The sequence below is a fragment of the Branchiostoma belcheri genome, unplaced genomic scaffold (genome assembly GCF_001625305.1).
Source record: "Branchiostoma belcheri isolate BF01 breed outbred unplaced genomic scaffold, Haploidv18h27 scaffold253, whole genome shotgun sequence".
Classification (NCBI taxonomy): Eukaryota; Metazoa; Chordata; class Leptocardii; order Amphioxiformes; family Branchiostomatidae; genus Branchiostoma; species Branchiostoma belcheri.
This window is the reverse complement of record NW_017803858.1, coordinates 144,926-167,887: the sequence shown is the minus strand read 5'-3', so window position 1 is coordinate 167,887 and position 22,962 is coordinate 144,926. Positions and strand designations below refer to the sequence as shown.

The 22,962-nt window shown below is 42.5% G+C and overlaps 1 protein-coding gene across 1 annotated transcript; it reads left to right on the top strand.

The window, feature by feature from the left end:
• The first annotated feature begins 12,118 nt into the window (after window positions 1–12,118).
• Window positions 12,119–20,563, top strand: LOC109471674 (gamma-butyrobetaine dioxygenase-like). The gene is made up of 8 exons (XM_019771011.1): window positions 12,119–12,254; window positions 13,043–13,136; window positions 14,479–14,606; window positions 16,214–16,420; window positions 16,852–16,953; window positions 18,770–18,969; window positions 19,944–20,110; window positions 20,409–20,563. Exons 1-8 carry the CDS (start codon window positions 12,150–12,152, stop codon window positions 20,561–20,563), a joined length of 1,158 nt encoding a protein of 385 aa, XP_019626570.1. The 5' UTR covers window positions 12,119–12,149.
• The last annotated feature ends 2,399 nt before the right edge of the window (window positions 20,564–22,962 follow it).

Below are 22,962 nucleotides of genomic sequence, written 5' to 3'. Positions count from 1 at the left end.
TGCGCCTAACGGCTGTCACCGTGGTAACTGGTGATGTAGCAGACACCCTGTGTTGTTGAATTACATTATGTATATGTGGTAAGTTAGAGAGGCTGGTCACCATACACATGTATATGTATGTGTTTGAGTAAGAACAAATATAGCAGTAGTTTGATACTTGGCTAGACGTGTAAATGTAATCATCATGCATTTGTTTTGCAAATGTTACATATACTTTGTTTGTTGTATCCGTGTTCTTTGTAGTTGTTTGTTGCGGTTTAGGTCACGTCTTTGGAGACTGAATAAGGTGTTGTTCCATGTGTATCAGTAAGGGGCGCTGTTTTTTTTTTATTCATTCACATGAAAAAAGGATACAGGACATGGTGATGCCTCACTCAAGTGGAAAGCACTTATGTTGACGGCACCACTAAATAAATACATGTAATAAAGAAAAGAAACAATCGCAACTTTAAGACAGGCAAAAAACAGTAAATACAAGAAATTCAAGAGCGCAGGTCCGGTTCCCCACCCAATGATAAATGATGGCAAAGAGGACACAGTACATAAATAACAAAGGGGGAAATTGAAATCTTTTAAAAACGTTCTGATGTGGTGATGAAGCTTTGGGTAAGTGATAATATATTGGAGTTAACAACTGATGAGAATGCGGTACTGCCACGGAGTAAAAGGTCAGTTTTTGCGTTGTCAGAAAGAGTTGTAAAATCTAAGGTGTGTCCTATGAGCCTGGATAGTTTGCCAAGGAGAGTAGATCGTTGGGAGTTGTACATGGGGCAGTGTAGTAGGTAATGTGGGACGGTTTCACATTGGCATCCGCAGGTACAAGCTGGGCTGTTCAATAATCCACGAGTAAAGAGACTGTAGTTCAGGCTGCACGTGCCAATGCGAAATCGTGCCATAAGAGCACCAGAATAACGAGGACCGTGACTAAAGTACTTAAATTTAACAGGCCTTATTGATTTGAGAAGAACTGAACGAAATTTAGAGTAATTTAGGGATCGTGTTGACAAGTCAAGGTTGTTCCAGTAGAATGTAGAATATTGAACAAAAGAATTTGCAAACCGGTTTGTAGAATGACTAAGGGGTCTTAGGTCCATGTTATTACGAAGGTTGTAATGACATGATGAAGATATGGCTGGAGGTAATATTTCCGACAGGTAATTTCGACTTTGACCGTTCACAATCTTATAAAACAAACAAAGGCGGTGGACGTGCCGTCTGTCAGATAATGCTTCCCACCCTAGCTCCTGCCGAGTTGACGAGTAGGACGACCCCTTGACAGCTCCCGACACGACAAGGGCGCAGTGATATTGTATACGTTCTATAAGCTGTGCATTTGTACTTGTCGTGCCGTGCCAAATTACGTCGCCATACTCTAAACAGGGACGTATATATGATTTGTATAGGGTTTCCAAGACGTAACGAGGAAGTTTAAATTTGAGGCCACTGAAAAGGTCAATGCATTTGGATAACTTGGAGATAATGTAATTAATATGGGAATCCCAGGACATTTTGTAACTTAAGATAATACCAATATGTTTATGTTCATGGACAGGCTTGATAACACAATTGTTAAAACAGTGGTGGCTGTGCTGGGGGTTCTCTTTTAACTGAAAATGTCATTTCTTCTGATTTGTTAGGATTTAGTTCCATGAGCCACTGAGTGGCTCACGACAGATTTTTAGACAGATCAGAATTTAGACAAGCAGCGGAATCAATTGGGTTATCAACAATATGTAAAAGAGAGGCATCATCGGCGAAGAGGTAGGGTAGGGAGACTAAATCTTTTACAATGTCATTGATATAAACTAGAAAAAACAGGGGGCCCAGGATTGAGCCCTGTGGCACACCTGCGTTTGTCTTACACCAAACAGAAGACTGGCCATCAATAACTACTCGCTGTGAACGATTACTGAGGTAACTATGTATCCAGTTTATAAGTGGCCCTTCGATACCATTCCTTTGTAGTTTAAAAATAAGTCCTGAGCGCCACACCCTATCGACGGCACGTGAAAAGTCGAGGTATACTGCTCGTGCATCATGTCCATTTTCTAAAGCTTTTTAAAAGTATAGTATGGGTAAAATGACAGACAGTGGAGTCTCCTTTGATAAAACCTGATTGAAAACGGAATAAAAGATCGTTGCGCATTAGGTGATTATACAGGTGTTTGTAGACTATTTTCTCAAGTACCTTGGATAGGGTGGGAAGAAGTGATATTGGACGATAATTATGTCTTGTGGGTCTCCTTTTTTTGAAAATAGGTATAACATTAGAGAATTTCCATGTCTGGGGGAAGTGACCATGACAGAGGGACAAATTAAACACATAAGATATTTTGTCTGAGATCAGAGGGGCAATGAGTTTAAGAAAGTAGTTATCGATATTGTCATACCCGTGGGCCTTGCCAACTTCCAGGTTGACAATAAAACAAACAAACAAACAATAAAACTTCTTCAGGGGAGGTAGTGATGTGGAGGAGCCGACTGGATGTCAGGTAATCGAGGGCTGGGAGAGAGGCATGTAAATCATCAATAGTAGACTGGGAAACAAAATATTGATTGAGGATTGTTGCCTTCTCAAGTGCATCGAAAATGTAAGAACTGCCCTCCTTGAGGGGAGGAATAGCAGACGTGACTTTTGGTCTATAAAAATATTTCACCACATGCCACCATTTTTTGCTGGAAGTAGATGGGTTATTGAGTGAATTTACAAGGCGTTGATGGTAACTAGATTTGTTTTGGGAGATGAGATTAGTGAGTCTGTTTCTCACCTTGCGGTATGCAGCCCAATTTGCATCTGAGTTTGAAAGCCTGGCTTTCTTGTGTAGTTTGTCACGAGAGCGCATAAGGTTACGGATTTCAGAAGTAATCCAGGGTTTATCTTTGGGTCTTATCAATTTTTTTTTACTGGGGACACACTTATGTTTTGCCTCGAAGATAATTCGCTTAATTTAATTCACTTAATTTTTCAGCGGCCGAATCAACAGATGCACAGAGAAAGATGTCATTCCATTTCGCAGACGAACAAAATGCTGAGAGCTTATCGTGGTTTATATGCAAATAATCCCAGATGGTACGATAATAGGGTCTTGGTGTGTAATGAGACAGAGACATAGAACAGGTTGTTGGGCTGTGATGGCATCCTGACAGGGGGGCTTGGACTGTTACGGACTCCACATAATTTGTAGCATCAGTAAAAATTAGGTCGATTAAAGAAGGATTTTCCGAGAGATCACAAGTAGGTTGGTTAACAATTTGGACAAGATTTAAAAGCTGGGCTGACCGATACAATTTAGCTCCGACAGGGGAGGTGGTGTCGCTGTGCCACCACTGGTCGTGTTTTGCATTAAAATCTCCAAGGATAACTATTACATCAGGGCTGGACATTTTGGCCATCTAGACAGAGTGCGAAAAGGGATTTATGAAATCGTCGGCAGTCTGCGCGTCTTGGCCAGGTGGTCTATAATACACAGAGAGAAGTATTTTTAAAGATTTCAGTTTGATTTCGACCCATATGGCTTCAAAGAATTGGGGTTCAAGGTCGGTGCGTCTTTTGCAGGCGATATTCGTTGAGATATATAGGAGAACTCCTCCACCATGTCTGTTACGATCTCTTCTGATCGGAGACTGAAAACCCTCGACGGTAAGGACGTCAGATGAAATTGAGCTGCTTAACCAAGTCTCGGTGATAGCAATTACGTCAAGTTTAAGATTTAGGGACAGGGAAGAGAGCTCGTCCAGTTTGGTACCGGCGGTTAAACTATTAACGTTAGCGTGAAGCATGTTAAGGTACTTAGATTTTTCCTGGCAGGCCCCGGTTTTGGATGTACATCATGTGATAAAATAATCAATAACGACAGTAAGAAGAAATAAAATATAAACAAAGTTAAATAAGAACGAAATCTGAACTTAAACAATCTAGTTTGTATCATAATGTTGCCATATCTTCTAATATAGAATATGCCTATTGCTGCCCTGTACTGGTCAAGGTCAACAGGCATTATCCCTCAGGTCCCCCCGGCAAACATATCACCAGGCAGAGATCATGGGGTGAGGGGTGGACTTGCGCAAAATGAATGATACATAAATAAAAACTTTGGGTTACGAAAGTAACCACAAACATAATGATACGAAGAAGATAACACATTGAAAAGCAACATAAAATAATAACATAACACAGTAAGAACATGATCACAGTACTGGGAAGGTATGATAGGCTCGTCAAATCACACCGCGAAGGCGTTGATGTAATTAGACAATGGAGCCAAAAACGACTGTTTGTTTACATTCACATTTAATCTTGCTTTAACATGAAAAAATGAAGCCATACAAACAGTGACTGGGAATGAAGTGCATGTATACCTGTCAGGACAGGGAAAAACGATCATCAATGGTCAGGTAGCATCAGTCATTTGACATGTTTTCAAAGTTTTGAACGTCCTTGTGGGAAGTAAAACGACGTTTCTGAGTGGTACCGTCATCGCGAGTGACCTTGGCGTAGATCTTTCCGTCCTTCGTCCAGGCGTTGTTTACGGGAGGCAGTCGCTTGACAACGTTGAACAGCTCCAGATTGCGTTTTGTTAGGTTCTCACGGATAACATAGGGTTTGTTAATAGCGTTTTTCTTTCCCTTCAGCTGTCTCTTGGCCGAATAAACTTGACTCCTTTTGGCGTAGTTGGAGAATTTCACAATGATGGGCTGTACTCCATCCCTCGGTTTGCCAACTCGATGGGCGATGTCAATATCGGAGGGTTGGACGTCGACATCCAGGTGGTTTTTGCTAAATCCGATGAAGGTTTTTGTGCAGTTCTCCGACATTTCGCCTTCCGTCAATGGGGGAGGGGGGACTCCAAACGCCATTAGACAATGTTTTCGGCTGTACTGTTCGTTTCTATCTGCGTGCTCCTCGACTTCGGCTAAGCGGGCATTCAACTTATCAATCAGATTGTCTTTATCGTCGATAACACGTCGTAGACCAGTCATTTCAGCATTTAATGACATCTTCAGTTCTTCAATCTCGGCTTTTACCTCGGCTCTGACGGCATCGACAATGTCACGCCTGACAGCGTTCAGAAATTCTTCTTTCATTTTGTCGAAACTAGACCGCAGTTGGGTGTCCACAAGTTCCGGGACACGTTTAAGTTCCCGTGTAGACGGAGTAGACGACATGCTGCTCGTTTTAAGGCTCGGGATATCAGACACGGTTCAAATTTCGCGGTGTAGTGCGGAGGCCTCAGGACATACGTGTGCCTCCGGGCGCCATCTTGGTTAACGATGAGTAGCTACCACAGCACAATGACTACAAATAAGCTCAAAGTTCTCTTTATTCATGCCACATAGAACGGGTCCAACTTCCGTGTTTGTTCTTTCTATGCACTTTACTCAGACTGGCCTTTTTGTGGTATAGGAGGCGATAACGGTAGTTTTAAGGATTAGTATTCATCGTGTCCAAAGCTCTCACAAACTTCTTCCAAGCCGGCGTGCTGATATACTTGTACACTTGAGGTGACGTTTCCAGCTTAGCGAGATAGAAAAAGAAATCGAGGATCGCTAAAATCATCCGCTGTGCGTCAGAGTCATCAGCCAGTTGATCCAGGGTTAGACAGCCCGTTTTCCCAGAACCACCAGGCTCAAAGCTGGAGATAGGAAATCGGAGATCTCTTACCTCCTTAAAATATTTACTATGTTTGCATTTCAGAGTTTTGGTCCAAGCATTTTCCCACTGACTCCTATAAGGCAAGCTGGAAACGTGCATATAGCACTGACTCTAAAATAAGATGACCTTTTCTGGAATCTCAGACCTTACTTTTGATACGAAGGCACTGTAAACGACGATCGATATATACCAATCGCTGGCTTGTGCTTTTGGGCTACCGATTTCCGACCATTTTTACCCAGAAACAACGGTTTCGACCGCTAACGAATACTCACATTCAAGTCCCCATTTGTGCAGTAAGTTTATGAAGTTGTTCACTTGACCACCACTGTCGCCCTTCCGTACAGCGGTCTGTATCAGCCCGGCCAGATCCCTGGACACCTCGTCCTGCATGGGCGCGTACACACCGACGGACTTGGGATGCATCATGTCCTTGTTGACGGAACTTCGGAGGCGGTGCCATTCTTCTCCCTGTCTGCATGTAGAAATGAGAGCAGCGTTTATATACTGAGAAAACATCTCGTGCAGCATCAGGTTTTTTTATGTGTTAATGTGTCTGTTTGTTTGTTTGTTTGTCCGTAGTTATTTGAATATAGAGTGTCAAGAAATGGGAGAGGGGATGGTTTAACCGCAGACTGAAAGGTCGTATGGAGGTCTCCCTGCAGGATGGGAGGAAGTTACAATTAAAAAAAAACGCAGAGCCATCGAGAAACACACAATAAACAAGCTTACGGCGCGCAAACCTAGACCTTCCATGCAATCACATAGGCAAACGCAACGATATAGAATATCTGAACTGCGTAACGTGATATGCATTTATTTATACAAATATCCTTACAGATTGGCAAGACCTTTGGGCTTCTTTCTCATTACGCTCTATGTGAAGACGGATCTTAAAATAGGCCGCTCGGGGTACCGTCCGTCGCTTCAGAAAACCGTCGCGATGTCCTTCGGGTCACACACGAACACCGCATGCTGGCGTGGGCCCAACTTCTCCCGGTAGATCTTTCCGTACGTCTGGTACCTTTCAATTGTGGAATTGCCCAATTTCGTGTGTGTTGGAAAACGCCCTGTAACATACTCCTGAAGTGCTATGCTATTACAGGTTTCGCGCAGGCGTAGTACGTTCAGCCAATGTTCTGTCAGACTACACAATATAGTACGCCATGTTACATGACGTACTGTACTGTGTTGTTCTTGTGAGTGTGTAAAAGGCGATCTCTGATTGGCCACAGCATATAGAAATTAGACCCTCCAACAGACTACACAGCACCCCCATGAAACTCCTTCCTCTTCGCCCCCGCCGTTCTGCTTCGCCCCGCCCCGTTCTGCTTCGCCCCCGCAAAAAATCTGCTTCGCCCCCGTCGTTCCTCTACGCCCCCGGCGCAATTCTGCTTTGCCCCCGTCCTTCGTGAAATTTCACTCACGGCTGTACTTATAAACGCCAGTACTTATAAACGTAAGAACCACTGACGGGCCGTGAGGTAGGGGTAAACTTTTGAATGGGAAGGATTTGTGCAACGCCACTTGGCAGAAAGGTGGTCCAGAATGTTTGCCGGAGCATGGGCTACTTTAAATTTGGCGGCACAGCCTTTATTGTTATTTTGCAGACGATTTTCGTGTCGACTGTGAGCTGTGCCGCCATTGGGGGCTAAGCAGAAGGACGGGGGCAAAGCAGAATTGCGCCGGGGGCGTAGAGGAACGACGGGGGCGAAGCAGATTTTTTGCGGGGGCGAAGCAGAACGGGGCGGGGGCGAAGCAGAACGGCGGGGGCGAAGAGGAAGGAGTTTAATGGGGGTGCACAGTACAGTACGTCATTTGTTCGGCAAGCTAAAGCTGTGAACGGACGCGTCGAACAGAACCCTTGGTTTGATCCATCAAGCCGTTATCACTGATATTCGCAAGGTAATGTTTTGTTTTTTTGATGATTGATGTTACACCCTCGCCTCAAGTTAAACCTAGTCCCTTTTAATCTCCTTGGTTCAAGCAATCGAAATAATTTCCATTGTTAGATCAAGGACGGTCTACAAGAGGCCTTGTGATGAATGCTCCTTGGTTAGATGATGCAGTCTTTTTTAACCCTAGAGAAAAGACAGAATTACTAACAACAAAATGGTGTAGCCTGCCATGTGTTTCACCATGAAAGTCCAATGATAGTTTTTCGTAGCCTCCACCAGGCCTTCCTGTGCTACGGATATTAGAATTCAGCAAAAAGGGAAATAATTTTCCAAGGGTGTCAGAGTAGTCAACCGGGAGGGTTTTCCCCTCCGAAACCCACGGGCAAATTAACTTTTCGTTAGCCTGGTTACCAGATCTATTATAGCTCCCTAGTCCTACACCCTCTCCGCAACTATAATAGGTCAGGTAACCAGGCTATTTTTCGTTGCTAAACTCCCCTGGCCAGTTATTCTCCCTATTGGCTACATTTTCCTGTTTTTGAACCCACGTCGTTAGTCTAGAAGAAACTAGTGATTTTAGGCGCTTTGTCGGGCCTGCATTTTTTGGGGGGGAAGGCGGAAGAAACCTAGCAGATGTTGTCATTATCATGCAAATAGCTCTGTTTGTTACCAAAGCAGAGTCCTATGCATGCACATGAGGTGGATAGGTGGCGCTTTCAGCAGCGGTTGTCTTAACGAGTTGGTCTGTGAGAGTACTTACTAAAAGCGTATTTTTAGTTTCCTGCGGGGGCATCGGAACCGAATCTACAATAAGGTCGTTAGATGAACTGTTCCTTTACACTTTGACGACGAAACTTGAATGGTTGGAGCCATATCTTACGAACTCTGGATTTTTCAAGTTGTCAACATCGGCAAGAGTGGGGAGGGTGTCGTCTGTGAACAAAGGAATCTCCGACCGTCCTGCTTCCTGGCGGCGAAACTGTGTCTTGCAATCATCGAGTGGAGATCTGAATGTTCAGGGCAAGTCTAAAGACCCTTTGTATATTTCTGATTATTATTTACTGAGCATCTGGCTAATATCGACTTGCTTATCGGCGTTGTTTACCTGAGATTACACCTATCGTGTTTGGGGTTACTAGAGGTCACCCGGCAAGTACTTGAGTTAAGCTGTATAAACGATGGCTTCTAATCTAGTGGACCCAGCTATAAACGATCCATATCTTGACAGATTACAAGACATCAACCTTTGGGTTAAATTCTTCGTAAAATCTGGAATGAGGCCCAAAGAAGACGACATTGCAAGATCGCTGTTGCATGGTAAGAGCTCAAACCTCCTACAACCTTCTGATATCCTAGGGGTACAAGTTGTATACCCTATGGTTATCATCAACTTGTCGACCATCCAAGCTAGAAAGTGTGTCTTGCAGAACCCACGGATCACCCTTGCTGGGAGAATTCTCACGTTGCTTGACTTTGCAAGCACCCCCCTGTCTGTTCCACCCCCTCGCACAAGAGTACCCATACATGGAGTTTTTCACTCGGTTCCTGATAGCGTGGTTGCTGCTTGGGTGGACAGCTTCGCAGTCCGAGCAACACCAATAGAAAGACACAAAATTAAGACAAACAGTGAGATTTTCAAACATCTTCGATCTGGGCACAGATTCTGCTACATCAGTGAAGTGACAGGTGAGTTACCTCCCAGGTACACCACCTTGACCATCCCACACCCCCACGACCCCCTCAGGTCCCTTGACATAGACCTGGAGGTGTACTGTGGACCCGATCAAATAGTTAACTGTCTCCGATGCAAGTCTTTCGACCACGTGTCGAATGTCTGTCCAAAAATTGTTTGTTACGCGTGTGGCAAACAGGGTCATGCCAAGGCTAACTGCCGGGGGCCTGAGAGAGCTGTGCGGAATCCTCCGTCTGAGGAAGAGGAATCAGATGATTTCAGCCCTCAAACGCGCAACTCATGTGACATCATCAATCAGGCATTTAATGCGTATGTCAGGCCGCCTATTCCAACGTCTAACCGGTATGACTCCTTGATCGACCTTGAATCTGAACCTGAGACTGGCAGTCATGGAGAGGCGCCCCAACATCCACTGACTCATTCCCGACATAAAGCTTTCACTCCACCTCAACTGGGCTGCAGACCTGACTTTAAGGCTAGTTCAAACGGAGGCTCCAGTAGGGGCAACACCAAGCGCAATACCAGGAAAGGGACAGACCATCTGTCCCCGGCGGTCACATCCGATACCCGCGAACGCTACAACCTGAGGAACAGAAAGCGGTCATTACCGTCACCTGAGCTGCGCACTTACTCTGCACCCAAGAAACAGGTCGCTGACCCATCTCAGACCTCTAATGGAGCCACGCCAACAACTAGCGCTGTCAGTCTGCCTACTTCCTGTGAAGGGCACACCCAGCGGCGTTCCAGCGAAATCGGCACCACTCCATCTGAGTTTTAAAGTTCTAACTACCTCGACTAATCTCTTTAACCCTATCTAGACCGGGCTTTTTTTAGCAAGATTTGACCGGGGGGGGGCTCTTTTGGCCCCCCCCTCAGAACTCGCTAACGGTATGTCGTATGACTACCAAATTTTCAGAGGAAGGTGTACAAGTGAAAATTTATCATATCTACAATTTTTTTGTCATTATGACGTAATATGACGTCATTATGACGTCATTAATGTGATTTTATTGGCCAAAACCGTCTAGATAGGCTATTCCCTAAAAACTAAATGGTTTACAACATAACTTTACCAAAAGTGTTTTTGACAGAATATTAGGGTGTACTAAGTCTTATGTTGCCCATAGCAACACCGGTGACGTCATAAAATGACGTCATACATATTTAAGATATCCGCCATCTTGGATCATCAATGTTGAATTTTCAAAAATAGTTTTTTTTCGTGATAAAGCCTAAAATACATTGTAAACATACTAAAGACCTTCATTTAAACCTTTTTTTGGAAAAAGAAATGGAAGTATTGATGAAATTTTAAGGAAAATAACCTGTATATTCCTGTTCTAATGATATGGTCCGCCATCTTGGATTTTGGCCAATGACGTCATCAAATTAGCATAAATTATGCATATCTAATGATAAGATGTACATAAAATTACATGGGATGTTATAAATATTAGAAACCATGAGTAACTTGACATAAAACCCATAAAATTCTATTGTTGAAACAAAAATTACTAAATTTAGCAAAAAATGCCTGTCAGAAACCCGTTGCCATGGCAACACAAAAAATCATTATCTTATTCCAATGATACAAAATTGTTGCCAACAATATTTTAGGAAAAGTCACCAAGTTTGGTCGTTCTAGCCTTAGCCGTTCAGATGCTATGTGACATCAAAGTTGGCGCGGGCACTTTTAGCCCCCCCCCGGTCTAGATAGGGTTAAGACCACACTGATTCAATTTCAAGGATGACATCCGCGCGCGCATTGATTTTAGCTTGTTCTGAAAAAAAAAAAAACTCCTTCAATGCTCTGGCCTGGGTACCGTCCTCCGTGGTACATGGTAGCTAGCGACAGCAGGTGGTAACTACGGAGAATGGCACCTAGGCTGCCGACAGTCAACACGAAACTCAAGAACTTAGTACTGTGCCGACTCATGAATGTCGACATATGAATATGACATATAACTTTCAACATATGTCATATTCATAAGAACCTTAGGAAAAGAAATCAGTGATCAAGAAGTGAATGATGATTAGATTTGCTAGAGGGGCTGTGTATTGTTCAATAACAAAAACATGATTTGCATGTGATAAGAAATGGCTTTTTTAATTTTCTCTCTATCCAAATAGAAGCTATTTAAACCTACATTTGTTGCCCAAAACAGAAAAAAATCAGTCTGTTTGTAGTAATACACAGCCGCTGAATTCAGGGCAGCACTGTTCAATGACGAAGATCATTTTGTTACATAGGTTCGTGTAGATCGCAAGGTGAACAAATTTCAAGGACACTGAAACTTACATACCACACAAACAAACATGGCGCCCTCTGGGCTGTATCGGGTGAAAAAAGAACGATTTGCGTGACTGCGAAATGTCTTATTAATTCTTACACTGTCTGCATATAGGAGCTTTTTAAAACTTAAAGCAAAACAGAAACAGCAGCTACTCGCAATATTAAACAGCCACGGAATAGCGTATTTTTTTTCAGGGCAGGAATTAGCAATGACGAGGACCATGTTGTTACACCCCGGTAACCGGTTCGACGAGATACATGTTTTTTTGTAAATGTGAACAAAGTGCGACGACCCTGGATTCCTGCATACCACACAGACGGACAATCATGGCGCTCTCTGTGCTGTTACGGCAGAGGTTTGCAGTACGAGCAATAACCAGCAAATATTCACGTGCCCTTGGCGCGTCATTTTCATCAGGGTACCGTGTAGGAATGCTTGAGTACATGCTGACCGGCCCGGAGACGTTACCGTCCCAGGTTGTACTAACACGTATTACTGAACAGCAACCCAAGGCCTTCCCTTTTTCACGAGCCGGATTCTATCCGCAAGTCATAGTGGCGAGACGCTTCACCACTTCAAGTGAAAGCAGAAAGGTCCAGGAAAGTGTAGTCATGGGGAAGGTGGCTTTAAACGAAGCTGCTAGAATGGTAGAAGTGGAGTGGTCCGACAGGGGTGTCAGCCGCTTTCCGTACGTCTGGCTGAGGGACAATTGTCAGGTAAGTCGTGCCTGTATAGCCTGGGTACCATCCGGATTTTCGCTACGAAACGATTTTTTCGAGCGTTGCGTAGCGAAAATCCGGATGGTACCCAGGCTAGTGCCTGTACAGGTTAAGCACCTGTCATACATAGCTGAATATAGCCCACTGTCGACCCCTCCCCCCGCAAACATGGTTAGGTGTAGATCGGGAGCAAGGTCGGCTATGATTGCCTGGTGTCTGGCGAGGTCGGCTTCTGTTCGCCTGCGCCAGCCCAATGTTTCAAAATTCCGGTGTGGTCGAAAGGTTTGGCCATGACTGGATGGTGTTCGGTCTGCCAAATTTTACAGCTACACATACAATGCACTTGTCTAGTGTTGTTCTATGCTCTGTTCCCTCGGCCGCATTCTTTGAGTTACTTATGTGTTACAAAATGTTGCTAGTGCGATTCAACTTTGGACAAAAAGACAAAGGGTCAAGGCCACTTGGTATGGTAATTCGTAATGCCTGTCAACAAGCTTTATGGTTGATAATAAATGCCTCCCCGCTGAGACCACGTGTTGAAAAGGTTGTCAAGTAATTGGAAATAAAATGTCGACTCTTCCGAAACTGTCGTCATAAGATAGCTATAAAAATTTCTAGAGTTAGGTGTTTGATTGTTAGGTATAACAAGTCGATCGATGTAATGTAGCCAACTGCCGCCGCGCCGCGTGCCTGCCGAAGGGCGGTTATACCGACTATACAGATACAGATACAGACTCTGTTCGAATTCTGTTTGTGACTTTGTGTATTTTTGTTTGTTACTACAGTGTCCACAGTGTTTTAACCCCGATTCCCGCTCACGGCGTGTTCTGATGAACGATCTGGATGTGAACGTTTCCCCAGTCAGGGTAGAATTACAAGGTAAACAATTACGTTAAACCACTTCGCAATGTGTTATTTTCACTAACAGGTGTATAGATGTTTAAAAAAACCTGAAAATGACAAAAATGTGTGAATACAGAGTATAGAGGCTCTATTTACACAACCAAGTGTTTTATTCACAGCCGACGTTTTGGTGACCGTCTGTCACCTTCCTCATGTCAATTCTGACTGGTTCACATTGCACTGCAGCACAGGTGTCGCTGCTATAGATGCATTCCCAAACGTACAATATTTACATATCTAAACATATGCGTGGTTACAGGGAACTGTATCTACAATGTGGTCCCAAACGTACAGGAGTTGGATATAAACACAATTGTGGTCAGTTATTAAAGAAAAGCAGTTACAGAGAATAGACTCCACAATGCGATTCCAAATGAACAGGAGTGTAATATGTACATGACAGTCATTTAACACAATAAAGTCCTACTTCTTAAGAATGCGGTTCCAAGCGTGACGAAGTCTGTATCCCCCCCTCATCCCGGTTCATGACAGGAGTAGATTTCCTAATACATACAGCCTCCTTAATCCAACGTGTACATCTCTTGTCCTCTTAAGAAGTAGGATTTTATTGTATTAAATGACTGCCATGTACATATTACACTCCTGTACTTTTGGAACCGCATTGTGGATCATGGAGTCTGCGTATTTTTTAAAACTGGAGTGGAATGATTTTTGATTGACAGAAAAGGGATCGGGAAGATCTATAGTACAGAGACAATAGTACATCATATAGAGTCCTTGCTTGTACAGTTTAATGGTCAGTGAGCATATAGGGCAAGGCCACATATGTAAAGATACCAAAATGGCGGCCTTTATAAGTCCCTGTCACACATTAAGAACTTCCCACGAATTTCTTCCCCAACACCAACCGAACAGGTCGGCTGTCGTCCGGGCACACTCTGACCGGATAAGGCTACCTTTTATATACGACTCAAAATGAATTTTAGTTAAATCCCCCCACCACAACCACCCCCCCCCCGATGGTTTGCATGTGTTTTGCTGACGTACGGTCGAAAACTATGACCAACCATTTTGAAACATTTGGCTGGCGCCGCCGAACAGTAGCCAAATTCGCCGAACGCCAGCACAAGCTGACCCACTCCTAACCATGGAGCGTTCGGCTGGTGTTCGCGAGGCCAAATTCGTGAATGTGTGACAGGAGCTTTAGCGTCCAGGATGTCTTTTTCTCTCCATTTCACAATTAAAATTTTCCCAAAATTCTCAAATCCACATGTTTTGTGTCCAGTCACGTCATTTCACATTTCTTGAAGTTGGTCCACCAAATCCACACCATCAGCCAAACTGTTTCTCTTCCCAGCAAAGAAAAGTTTGCTGTCAGTGGACTGGCCTCAGGGACACCAGAGTCAGTACGACTGTCAGTGGCTGAGAGAACGCTGTTTCTCACCACAGGCTCTGTCAGAGAGGGAAAGAGACTGGCAGAGAAAGGTAAACATTCAAACATTTCTTGCTGTTCATTAACAGCGTAGATTCGTCCAACACAATTCTATAAAATGACTTCTCTGTCGTCTCTTTTGCAACACATTCCAAAACAAGAGTACCTGATGTGTTTCAATGAAACCGCGAACCAAAGCCTCTTTGCATGCTGTATGTTTTCATGTTTTTTGTTTGTGCTTTCATAATTTTTCCACATGCTAGGCCCAATCAGGACAGTGATAAAATCTAGGTATATGTATATCTGTTGCTGGCAGTCAGTATGAGAATGCATAGACAGAATCAGCCAGAAATTAACAAGAATTCGGAGATCTCATACCTGATTGAAATATATGAGTTTTTGTAAATGTTTTTACACAGTACACTACAGTACAGAACAAAATAACACAGGTTTTTGTTTTTAAACTTTTATTTGTCCTGAAATAGGTCAGGCTGTAATACATATGGCCAACTGTACAAGTAGCCTTTTCCATAGGGAGAACCTCGTTAATCATCCCCGCTGTCTCCACATGTGTGCTGGTGTTTTGTTGCATAACCGCACATCTGTTTTTCCTGCCTTGCAAAAAGACGTTCTGCTGCAGTACCAAGGTCAGCCACCAGGAGGCCCATATTTGACCTTGACCTTTGGCTTCCTAAAACCTACCAGCATGCTAAATATCATCACAATCCATAAAGGCGTTCTGAAGTTATGCTGACTACAAATGTGCGGAAACACACACACACACACACACACACACACACACACACACATACATACACATACACATACACACATACACATACACATACACACACACGCGCAGACTCGCCAAAAACAATACCTTGAGATCCATTTTTCATGGAGGTAACAATAATGAACAAGAGTTCCGAGATCTCATACCTCCATGAAATATGGGCTTGCTTTGTCCTCATTAATTATGCAAATAACCTCTACATTAACATAATATATGCATAGCGACGCAAACCTTTAAGTAACTTACACATGTTACGAGGTATAAAATTCCCATCATTCACCAATATAAGGATTCACAGAATTTTCACATTAATTATGCAAATTAGGTCATAATTTGCATAATTGGTATCTGTTCATGTACATCTCTTTCTCAGCTACCTACACACCAAAAATGATGAAAATATGTTGTTCCAATCTGGACTTATTGGCTTTGAAAGTTTTTACCAGAAACTAACCTGCAGTTCCAGAACAAGCTGCTAGGGGGATCAAACTTACGCCACTTATTCCTGACAGGATTAGCTATCTGTCCCAAAAAAGTCAAGACCATAGCTTGTTCAGGACAAAAGATACAAAAACCGGAAGTTCTGCTGCAGTACCAAGGTCATCCACCAGGAGGCCCATACTTGACCTTGACCTTTGTCTTTCCAAAAGACTTACCATCATACCAAATATCATCGCAATCAATAAAGGCGTTCTGAAGTTATGCTGACTACAAAGTTGCGGAAACACACACAGACAGACACACAGACAGACAGACAGGCCAAAAACAATACCTCCATTTTTTATGGAGGTAATAAAATAAGAAATTCACGAGAACTGTAATTGACCTACGTATGATGTCTTCCTTTTTTTTTATTCTCTGGTGCAGACACAGTTATGGGGTGCAGAACTAGCGCACAACCTGCCCAAAGCTGATTTTCCCGCCATACTGACAGACGACCGCGTATTGCACGACTTTTTGGTCGTCCTGGATTCTGTCGGCCTCGTTCTGTTGCAGAACGTCCCCTGTGACGTAGGACAGGTGGAACGACTGGCCAATCGGGTGGCGTTTCTCAAACCCACGTCCTTCGGGTTGGTGTTTTCATTCTAATCGGATCCAAGGATGTTCTCTGTCTCACTGTAAAAGAATGCCAGATGAGTTTGTAGACAATCAAGCAAGTTTGGACTTGAAAAAGAGCAAGAAAAAGTGTCCATACTAGTTTAAGCCGGTTTTGTTCTTCCCTTGATCAATGATAGATTTACAAAAACTCGTTGCCATTGTGTACTCTATGTTCCTTTTATCGATATATTTGCATAGCAATTTGAAATGACCAGTTTTTCTAAGTAAGACGACAGACCATTACCTGGGTGCTATACGTTTTGTAATGGGGATCCTTGCACTCGCTATATATACCTTTTTTTGAGTGCATATAGGGATGACTTCAATGTAATGTTACTCCGATTATCATATCAGTTAGACGGATTGAGATAAGAGAATTAATTTCATTAATCTCCTCACACAGAAAGGAATTCGAGGTGGTAAACAAACCAAAACCTAATGACTTGGCGTACACCACCGTTAAAATTGGACTACATACGGACCTAAACTACTACAGATATAGACCAGGGGTAAGTCCAGCTTTGTGTTATTTATTACCTCCATGGCATGTCATGAAGGTTATTACCTCCATGAAAAATGGAGGTATTGTTTTTGGCGTGTCTGTGTGTGTGTGTGTGTGTGTGTGTGTGTGTGTGTGTGTGTGTGTCTGTCTGTCTGTCTGTGTGTGTTTGTGTTTCCGCACATTTGTAGTCAGCATAACTTCATAACGCCTTTATGGATTATGATGATATTTGGTATGTTGGTAAGTCTTAGGAAGACAAACGTCAAGGTCAAATATGGGCCTCCTGGTGGATGGCCTTGGTACTGCAGCAGAACCTCCGGTTTTTGTATCTTTTGTCCTGAACATGCTATGGTCTTGATGTTTTGGTGACAGATTGCTTTTCCTGTCAGGAATAAGTGGTGTAAGTTTGGTCCCCCTAGCAGCTTGTTCTGAAACTGCAGGGCACTTTCTGGCGAAATGTTTACAAGCCAATAAGTCCAGATAGGAACAACATATTTTCATCATTTTTGGTGTGTAGGTAGCTGAGAGAGATGTACATAATTAAATGCAAATTATGCAAATGATGACTTAATTTGCATAATTAATGAGTAAATTCTATAATTACAGTGTTTTACATTATACTACTTTCATACATGTAATGTATGTAATAACCTATGGCAGGCGGAACATCAACAGCTACTAATTATGCAAATGATGACCTAAGATGCATAATCAATGCGAAAATTCTATTTCTTAATGGATTTCTTAATGGTGAATGATGGGAATGTCATACTTGGGACATCTGTAAGTTAATCAAAAGTTAACATACATCACGATGCATATATCATGTTAATGCAGAGGTCATTTGCATAATTAAAGAAGAAATTTACATATCAAGCCCATATTTCATGGAGGTATGAAGTCTCGGAACTCGTTTATTTTCAGATCACTCAAGAACGGCTGAATGGATTGATTTGATACTTGGTGCAAAAACTGGAAATGATGAGATTTTGGGCCCCTAGGGGCTTCCCTTGGTATTGCAGCGTAATTTCCGGTTTTGATATATCGCCATCTGGACATGCTAGGGTTATGAATGTTGGATGGTAGGGGGTTCTTGTGCTCGGGAAGAAGTCACGTGAGTTTAGGGCCCCTAGTAGCTTGTTCTGGAACTGCTGGATGGTTTGTTTAAAATCGTCAAGAGAGGATAATTAAAAAACTAAAAATAATTAGTTAATTTGGACGGTTAACATGATTTGGCAAAGGTATGCTTGCATATAACCAACAACATCATACCTTGCTCATGCCAAATGATAAGGATTCACCAGTGTGTTACATGTTTCTAGGTAGGGGCCATGCGAATAATTTGCATAATTTTTTTTTATAATTAGCAGGATTGTAAATGTAAACCATTTACAGGTTGTCATCACCATGCATAACATTTAAGAAAGCACTAAACACGTCATGGAGGTACATGTAAGAGGTCGCTGAAATTCGAACTCTAGTATTTACATTATAGTTTAATTTTTCTCTTCATTTATGCAAACAATAATGTCCACCGCTTTAGGTGGAGAATGCAATTCCAAGGCGGCAAAACTGGAATTTCAAAGTCAATTTTCTGCTGGTCCTTCCCAAAACAATACCTTCATTTGCCATGGAGGGACACCTCACGCCACTTGTTTGGGGGCTATTTCAACGCTTCAAGTATGAAATGATGCCAAAAATGTGCTAAGAAAATGACAATAACTGTCAATATCAGATTTCCTCATCAATAATATTTTTTCGTTTGGCTGCCCTGAATCACATTGAATGGATTAATACTTCCAGTAAATATGTGTTATATACAGGTCCAAATGCTCCACTGTATCGAGCAAACCAGGGGGGAGGGGGGCGACAACAGCCTGACGGACGGTATCAACGCCGCTTATCAACTACAGGAGGAGAACCCGGACGCCTTCCGACTTCTCACCACGCTCAAGGTCAACTTTTATTGCACAGGAGTCGACCTCTACAAGTTCTTTTTCAGGCAACGGCGAAACGTAATCAGGTAAAAAGCAAACTTTTCAACAACAAGGAAAGCAAGGAAAAATAGTATTTGCATTCCTTTTCACACAACCAGTAGTGCCTTTCACCTGCTTACGTTTCGATGTCTAGCTATTGAGATCGACTAGAGTACATGTACTATGTACATGATGTACAAAATGACTAATAAACTGGTAGACGTACCAACTACTAAGTACCTAATACCAGCCCAGAAAAGAGCAAGAAATAGCCATGCCTTCAAGTACCATAGTTATCAGCCAAGGATTGAGGTGTTTAATTATAAATACTCACTCTTTCCTAGAACTATATCGCAGATTGGAACTCGCTGTCACCAAGTACAGTAGGGGCATTATCATTAGATAGCTTTAAACAAGGAGGTTAAATACTTGTATTTAACCTCCTTGCTTTAAACAATGTTAAGAGTTAGTCGTTCAAGGCAATGTTAAGAGTTAGTCGTTCAAGGGTTAGGTGAAACAAGTCGTTCGGTGTAATATAGAATATAGCCAGCTGCCGCCGCGCCGCGTGCCTGTGAAGCTGGTGTGTTACGCCGAAGGGCGGTTATACTGATTATACAGATACAGACACTACTTCTCGGCGCTCTATGTAGGTGGCGTTTTTGCGGCGAAAACATGGTTAAGTTTTCTAAACGTGGTTAAGTTTGTATCCACTCTTGTCTCAGTTCATCAACTGCACATAGCGGTGAGAAGCAGTACTCCAGTCAGATGTTCCTAAGAAGGTGTCTGATAGACATCAAAACGTAAACGAGGGAGAGACACTACCGGTTGTGTAAAAAAAAGATACCTATGCCCTATGTCGTGTCAACCTAATGAAATTATTTTCGGACAAAAAAGAAAAAGAATTTTAATTTTTGACTGCTGCATTGGTCTGAATGTTTGCAAGAATTACCAACCACCGTGACACACGGACACAAATTTGCAATAAAAACTCTTCCTCGCGTTTTTTCCATGTCTTGTCCAGCCTAAACGATCAAGGCGAGGTCCAGTCCGTCAGCTTCAGTGACCAGGCCCGGGACTCCATCTTGGATCTGCCTGCCGACCAAGTCCAGCCTTTCTATGACGCCCTGAAGGCCTTTGACACCATCATGTACCTACCTAGGAACTGCATACGTTTCAAAATGGCGGCAGGTCAGATACAACGTGCAGCAGATACTAGCTAATCACTACATGTAACTAATTGTAATGTAGATGGACATGTGCAGTAAAATGAACGTTAACTGTGTATGGTAATATAGTTTAAAATATTGTCGGTTTTGGCTTAGTTAACAGTGCGCGGTTAATTATTTTTGCAAATTTCACATTTGTTTTAAATATGTAATGACAAATACACGTACAGTACTCTGTTTTCCGGTTGGAATGTCGCTTTTGAGCGGTATTCAAATATGAAATTCTCTGTGTCAGACTAAACCGTTTGTTGTCTTTGCAGGTGAAATGATTGTTTTCGACAACACCCGAACCTTACACGGCCGTTCTGCCTACAGTCTGGACAGCACACGTCATCTACAGGGCGGCTACTTGGACTGGGACGAGATCAACTCGCGCATGCGTGTTCTCAAGGTCGACCTCGGGATCAAAGACTAGGTCACCTGAAAAATACCTTGAATTTTTTAAAGTGTCATTATGTATCATTCTTGCACCTAAAATCGAAAAAAAATCTTCTCGTCATATTGATTTTATTTCTTTTTATAAGGAAGGGAAAAGCGCACATCAGCTTATCCCTCGGCCTTTGTAGCAGACTTTCTGGGATGTATATTGATATGGCTCCTAACCTTATGAACTGTTATTCTAGGCTGCCAGTCGTGAAACAGGCCGGCGCATGTATATATATGATGACTGCTATGCCAATATGTGGTGTGACGGGGACCCCAAAATCCATGTCTGTGTGTGTGTGTATGCGTGCGTGCGTGCGTGTGTGAGCATGTGTCTGCGTGCATGTGTATATTTATCTGCAAATCATCACTCATGAAACATTTACTTACAGATACTTATAATTTTCCTACAGCCTACTATCATATTAACACACAGTCACTAAATAATCAAGCCATTTTGCTGATATCTGTCAAAACATCTACAATGCCACCTGGCGATGGATAGAAAACAACATAAGTACCAGTATACTCCTCAGGCGATTCTTGCTCTTCTTCGGTAGCTGCGGGACGACACTTAATGGGAGGTAAATATAAAAGGAAGGCGACAGTCCCTCGGCTGTGGTAAGACTGTCCGCTGAAGTATTCAGGCATTGGCCATTCAGAAAGCACAATTTCTGTCTCTAATTTGGCAAACCGTAACCATACCTAATTGTAAATTACTACTAACGTGGCTGTACCCAAACAAAGGACACCGTTATGTACATTCTGGGTAATTCACACATGTAAGCAACCATATGTAAGATAATCATATAGGAAGAACAAACTGTGGGGTCGTGTGACGTAAGGCCCCCATATTCCACTTAGTGGCGCTCTCATGGCGCTCTCTCTGCGACGAGAAACTGGAGCATTACCCCGATGGACTGGCCGTCAACACCTGTGTTTACAAGTCAGCCTGATTTATGGGTTTCTTTATACACGATTATGCTTTTGCACAGTTTTGCTTGCCACAACAATTTAAAGTTATATTATTGATACATTAACAGTAAGGTGATATCTGTTTGTCTTTTTGTGTGTTCAGCAATGTCCTCAGAAAAGAATGGCATATTAGAGATGATCTTTAATGACTGTAAAATTTTGATTCATACCGAATGTTTATAATTTTTAACAACTTTTGGACACATTGCATCCTTAGATAGGATTGTAATATGGCATTCTTATGTTTAGAAATGATATTTTGTACTTATTGCTTAACATTTCTGCCTTAATGTTTTACGAATTTCTAAACATTGACATTTCATTGGCAGTGGTTTGAAATGTTTGTACACGCACCTGCATGGTGTGTTTACTGCTTGCCTTTTTGTTGGAAATGTATTAAAGTTAACGATATTCCACATCACTTGTTTTGGTATGCCATTACCTGTATCCATTGTTGGTAGCTGAAACAAGATTTCTTCTATAAAACGATTATTCACTTATTGCATTGCAATTGTAAAAGGCGTTGACCTTACATTACATTATGTAGCTGAACAGAGCTGGAAGGGCTGCTAACATATGTTATATGTATGAATGTGTCACAATAAACAGGGCAGTAGTTTCATAATTAAACTTTTGTAACCCTGATAACTCCTCGTGGATGTATCCTCCTAGTATCCAATTTAAGTTTCGTAGACAATTGCCCTAGTTCTAGCATGTCGGCAGAACGTACTGCACTGCGCAAAACCCGTAATATATTGTGCATATTACTTCGTCAGAACGTCTCATATAAGGTCGTATTTCCGCATATAAAGGTAATATCCCGCCTGTAGTTTCCAAATGTTATGTCATCTGCAACAGGCAATGTTCTGATGCAACGTTGACAAAAAATCCGATGAAAACCGTGAAAATCTGTGTTTCGCGTAGGCGCAGTACGTTCTGTCGATGTGTTCCTTGTTCTGGACTTTGCAAGGTCGTAAACATGAGAGGTTCTTTTGTAACGAAACTGGTAACAACCGGATGCAGCACGTTTCTTTGACACACCCGCATATTCGTGACGTCACGGCGTTACCGTGGTAACCAGTGACGTCTTCTGTTTTAGAAATCATACGATATTTCCCAACCAATGACAACCAAACACATGTATTATTACCATTTAATTATCTAGCGATGCAACATTTCCTAACGTATACATCAAACCCTGGCCCCACCCAGACAAGCTCGCTCACTGTGACACAGACACCGAGTGATCCGGGCCCAAATCTGCCAAGTAAGTTGCCGGGTAAGATCTAGGTACACACTAATTCTCATGCTTTAATTGAATTGTCTGAATATTTTAATTTTCACATTAACATTCTGCGTTCTGAGATTCCTTTTATTATTTTTACTGTAAAGAAATTGAAGAAATTGCGTGGTCGC

Bases quoted from the DNA above. Each gene is read 5' to 3' on its own strand.
- LOC109471674 (XM_019771011.1), top strand. From the start codon at position 12,150: ATGGGGAAGGTGGCTTTAAACGAAGCTGCTAGAATGGTAGAAGTGGAG. The intron at 13,137-14,478 runs GTAAACAATTAC...TTCTCTTCCCAG, and splicing joins AGTCAGGGTAGAATTACAAG to CAAAGAAAAGTTTGCTGTCA. The intron at 16,954-18,769 runs GTAAGTCCAGCT...TGTTATATACAG, and splicing joins ACTACAGATATAGACCAGGG to GTCCAAATGCTCCACTGTAT.